Source organism: Benincasa hispida, chromosome 12 (assembly GCF_009727055.1).
Source record: "Benincasa hispida cultivar B227 chromosome 12, ASM972705v1, whole genome shotgun sequence".
NCBI lineage: Eukaryota > Viridiplantae > Streptophyta > Magnoliopsida > Cucurbitales > Cucurbitaceae > Benincasa > Benincasa hispida.
In genome coordinates this window covers 65,552,988-65,557,608 of record NC_052360.1, presented here as the reverse complement: position 1 = coordinate 65,557,608, position 4,621 = coordinate 65,552,988, and the positions used below count along the sequence as shown (strand labels likewise).

Below are 4,621 nucleotides of genomic sequence, written 5' to 3'. Positions count from 1 at the left end.
ACAGGGGTGTCGACCGGTTAAGCAAGCTCAACGACGCTTTCGGCCAGATCTTATTCCCCAGATTGAGGTTGAGGTCAATAAGCTGATTGAGGTCGGGTTCATTCGTGAAGTTAAATATCCAATATGGATAGCCAACATTGTCCCGGTTAGAAGAATAAATCGACAGCTTCGTGTTTGCGTAGACTTTCGCGACCTAAATAGTGCATGCCCGAAAGATGATTTTTCATTGCCCATCACAGAGATCATGGTTGATGCAACAATGGGACATGAGGCCCTATCCTTCATGGGTGGATCTTCTGGGTATAACCAGATATGAATGGCCCTCGCAAACGAGGAAATGACGGCATTTCGAACCCCAAAAGGGATATATTGTTACAAGGTAATGCCTTTCGGGTTGAAGAACGTCGGCGCTACTTATCAACGTGCCATGCAGAAGGTGTTTGACAATATGTTACACAAACACGTGGAGTGTTATGTGGATGACCTTGTGGTCAAGACCAAGCGAAGACAGAACCATTTGAAAGATCTAAGAACCGTGTTCGATCACCTGCGAAAGTACCAGTTAAAGATGAACCCTCTTAAATGCGCGTTTGGCGTAACTTTAGGAAATTTTCTGGCCTTCGTTGTGAGACATCGATGGATAGAGAAGTTTGTAGGGACGTCTGGACTACATCTGTAGGTTTATTTCTAACCTAGCAGGGCGATGTCAACCCTTTCAAAGACTGATGAGAAAGTGAGAGAAATTCGAATGGGATGTAGCCTGTCAGAATGCTTTCGATAACATAAAGAGGTACCTGATCAGACCTCCTGTCTTAGAAGCCCCAGTAGCGGGCAAGCCATTGATACTATACATTGCAGCGCAAGAGAGATCACTAGGGGGGCACTATTGGCACAAGAAAGAGTAAAGGGAAAAGAACACACTCTCTATTACTTGAGTAGAACCCTAAATGGAGCCGAGATCAATTATTCCCCTATAAAGAAGACGTGCCTCGCGCTCTTCTTCGCCATAGATAAGTTGAGGCACTACATACAGGCCTTCACAGTCCACTTAATTGCGAAAGCTGGCCCCATCAAGTACGTCTTGTCCAGGCCGATCATCTTGGGACGTTTAGCCAAATGGGCAATCATGCTCCAACAATACGACATTGTTTATGTACCACAAAGAGCAGTTAAAGGGCAGGTATTGGTGGACTTCCTGGCAGAACACCCAGTTCCATCGGATTGGGAGTTAAGTGAAGACTTGCCCAATGACGAAGTTCTCTTCACAGAAACCTCAGGGCTGTGGGTCATGTTTTTTAACGATGCGGCACGAAAAAGTGGTGCGGGGCCAGGTATCATCCTCATTTTGCCAGAAAAGCACATGTTGCCTTATAGCTTCACACTTGCCGAGTTATGCTCAAACAACGTCGTTGAATACCAAGCCTTGATAATTGGCCTCCAAATGGCCTTAGAGATTGGAATAGCTTGTATAGAAATCTTCGGTGACTCAAAGTTGATAATCAATCAAATCTTATGCCAGTATGAGGTGAAGCATGACAACTTGAAACCCTACTTCACTTACGCTCGCCAGTTGATGGAAAAGTTCGAAAGTGTGGCACTGGAACATGTCCTGAGGATGGAGAACAAGAAAGCGGATGCCTTGGCAAACCTAGCCACTACCTTAACAGACCTGGATAATGTGCCCCTTAATATATCGCTTTGGCGAAGATGAGTTGTACCTCCGGTTGGGACTGCATATGGGGAAACGAATGCGATATCAGTCTACCTAACCGATGAGGACGACTGGCAATAGCCCATCATAGTTACCTTGAGCATGGAAGGCTACCGGATGACCCCCGCCGTAAAACCGAGGTTTGCAGGAGGGCCGCGCATTTCATTTACTACAAAGGGGTCCTATACCGTCGATCCCTTGAAGGACTTTTCCTTCGATGCCTCAGTAAAGAAGAGTCAGCTGAGGCTGTCGCGCTAAGAGAAGCTAAGAAAGAAAACGTGGTGAATTTTATCGGCACTCATATCATTTATCGGTACGGTATTCCCCATCGGATCGTAACGGATAACGGAAGACAATTCTCCAACAGTTTGATGGATAGGTTGTGTGAAAAATTCAAATTCAAGCAGTATAAGTCATCCATATATAACGCCGCCGCAAATGGGTTGGCTGAGACATTTAACAAGACATTGTGCAACCTGCTGAAGAAAATTGTTTCCAAGTCGAAGAGAGATTGGCAGGAGAAGATCGGTGAAGCATTGTGGGCTTATCGCACCACTCACCATACCCCTACAGAAGTCACCCCATACTCTCTCGTTTATGGGGTAGAAGTTGTCCTTCCTTTGGAAAGAGAAATTCCATCGCTAATAATGGCAGTACAAGAAGAGCTGATTATAGAGGAAAACGCCAAACTGCGGCTCCAAGAGTTGGAAGTACTAGATGAAAAACGATTAGAAGCTCAACAAGCACTGGAATGTTACCAGGCACGAATGTCTAAAGCCTTCGATAAGTATGTAAAGCCTCGGTCCTTTCAAGTAGGTGATCTAATGCTCGCTGTAAGGAGACCAATTATCACAATAAGACATACGGGGAATAAGTTTACACCTAAATGGGAGGGGCCCTACGTCGTCAAAGAAGTCTACATAAACGGAGCGTACAAGATAGTTGATCAAGATGGGCTAAGAATTGCCCCAATCAACGGCAAATTTCTCAAGAAGTTTTACGCTTAAAAAAATTAGAAAAGAAAAACCTTTGTACGAACTACGTTAAGACTTGACCTCTAACATTATAAAGGGTATATAGGCAGCTTAAAGAAATTTAAGTTCAGTCACGTAATAAAAAAAAAATATGTGCACGTACATGAGTAAAAAAAAATAGATAAATAAACAAATAAGAGAAGCAGAAATTTAAAGGAGGCTACAAGATGCCAGAGAACATCACTGAGAAAATGACAAAAAAAACTTCTATTCAAGATATTTCAGCACTACAATAGTCGAATCCAGTAGCTATGCCTAGAAATACGCCTAATCCAATAAGACAAGCAACATCAAGCCAAGGTACCTAGTGGTAGTTCTCCAGCTCATGCTGCATGGCTTCTAACACATGGCATAGGACATCCAAAGCTTTGACGTCCTTGTCAGAAAGGATTGGGGTGGTCTCAATCTTGTTTATCGCCCTCCGCATCACCGAGGCCTCAAGCTTATGCCGAGTCAAAAGGCCTTCGCTCTCAGAAATCAGTAGCGATATTTTGGCCCGTTCGGCCCTGATGGCCTCCAACCTGGCTAGTAGTGTCTCTTCTTCTTGTAAGGCCTGAGAGTCACGTTTAAGTAGCGCCTTTCATTTAGCAAAAGCACTACTCTCATCATACAGTATCTTCTCCAAATTAGACTTAGCCTCCTTCAGACTTTGCTCCTAACTTGTTTGAGTTAACTGAGAGGAATAGGATAACTGAAATTGATTATACTTCTCCACGTTTCGAAAGTACTCATCGACAAGTTTTCTGAAAGGAGGGAGGTTGGCACCACAAATGTCGGAAATGGCTCGGAATATCTCATGTGTTTCTTTCTCCAGACTAAGAACCTTCTCGAAAGAAGTACGCATGATCTTCTTGTGCATAGTCTCCCACATGGGCGAGGCTGCATGGCGTCGAACATCAAAAACCATAGTGGTAGCACAGAACTCGGAAACCTCGGGGATGACCGAGGGTGGTGCCCTATCTACTCACCTCGGGAGCTCACTATCACTTAGACTTGCCAAGACCCTCGACGCTTCTCCGAGTGGAGGGACCCTTCCTGCCACAAGCACTAAGGAGAACTAGTTTCCTTGGCTAAGCCTCGATGTTCCCGACGACCACCGCCTCCTTGACATGAGGGATGTCACCAAGGATAGGACCTTGGCATAGGATCCACCGGTAGCGCTTCAGAGATACCAACACCCTCAACGGCTGAGTCAACGGCAATAGGGCACACCAAAGATTCTTCGCTTCGTGAGGCTTTAAGTCCTTGAAGAGAGAGTTTAGGGTGACTGCAAAAAGGGAAACTAAATGTAATCCATACATTAAAAATAAAAAAGAGACGAGACAAGACGAGACGACTTATATTATATATATATATATATATATTTATATATAAAGGGACGACATAACCAGTAGGTTGAGAGCGTTAGGAGCCACCAGATTATTTAAACCCTCTCAAGAAAATCGGCATCCGATGCCTTGTGCTTTTTGAAGGGTCGCTTCAACAACGATCACTGGTACTACTATGCTGTCCTTCTCTTCTCAGCTGCCTCCGCTTTCAATATCACTAAGCTTTTAAGCCAGTTTCCCCGACTTCACTAATATCACTAAACTCGCCGATCAAATTAACAATAGATAAACAATCACCGCCCTCGCCCTCGACAACGGCGCAATTTCTAGTCTCTCCGGAAAGCCAGTGGACGTCGTGAAAAGGATTTTGAGCGATTCATGTTATTCTTGATTACTACGATGTTCAGAAGTTACGTAAATTATCGAGCGATAACACTATAGTTCTCACAACTTTGTTTCAGGCAAGCGGTGCCGCAACAAATCAGCAAGGTTTCATCAAGGTTAAATCGATTAACGAAGGTGAAGCCGCGTTTGGATCTGCTGTGAAA

At 44.4% G+C, this 4,621-nt stretch overlaps 1 protein-coding gene across 1 annotated transcript; it reads left to right on the top strand.

The window, feature by feature from the left end:
• Positions 1 to 316: 316 nt before the first annotated feature.
• LOC120067603 lies at positions 317 to 1,711 on the top strand. Its single transcript, XM_039019147.1, has 2 exons — positions 317 to 595; positions 803 to 1,711. Exons 1-2 carry the CDS (start codon positions 317 to 319, stop codon positions 1,709 to 1,711), a joined length of 1,188 nt encoding a protein of 395 aa, XP_038875075.1.
• Positions 1,712 to 4,621: the final 2,910 nt, after the last annotated feature.

Coding starts and splice junctions, on each gene's coding strand:
- LOC120067603 (XM_039019147.1), top strand. CDS start 317: ATGGCCCTCGCAAACGAGGAAATGACGGCATTTCGAACCCCAAAAGGG. Junction 596..802: donor CTCTTAAATGCGCGTTTGGC/GTAACTTTAGGA, acceptor GTACCTGATCAG/ACCTCCTGTCTTAGAAGCCC.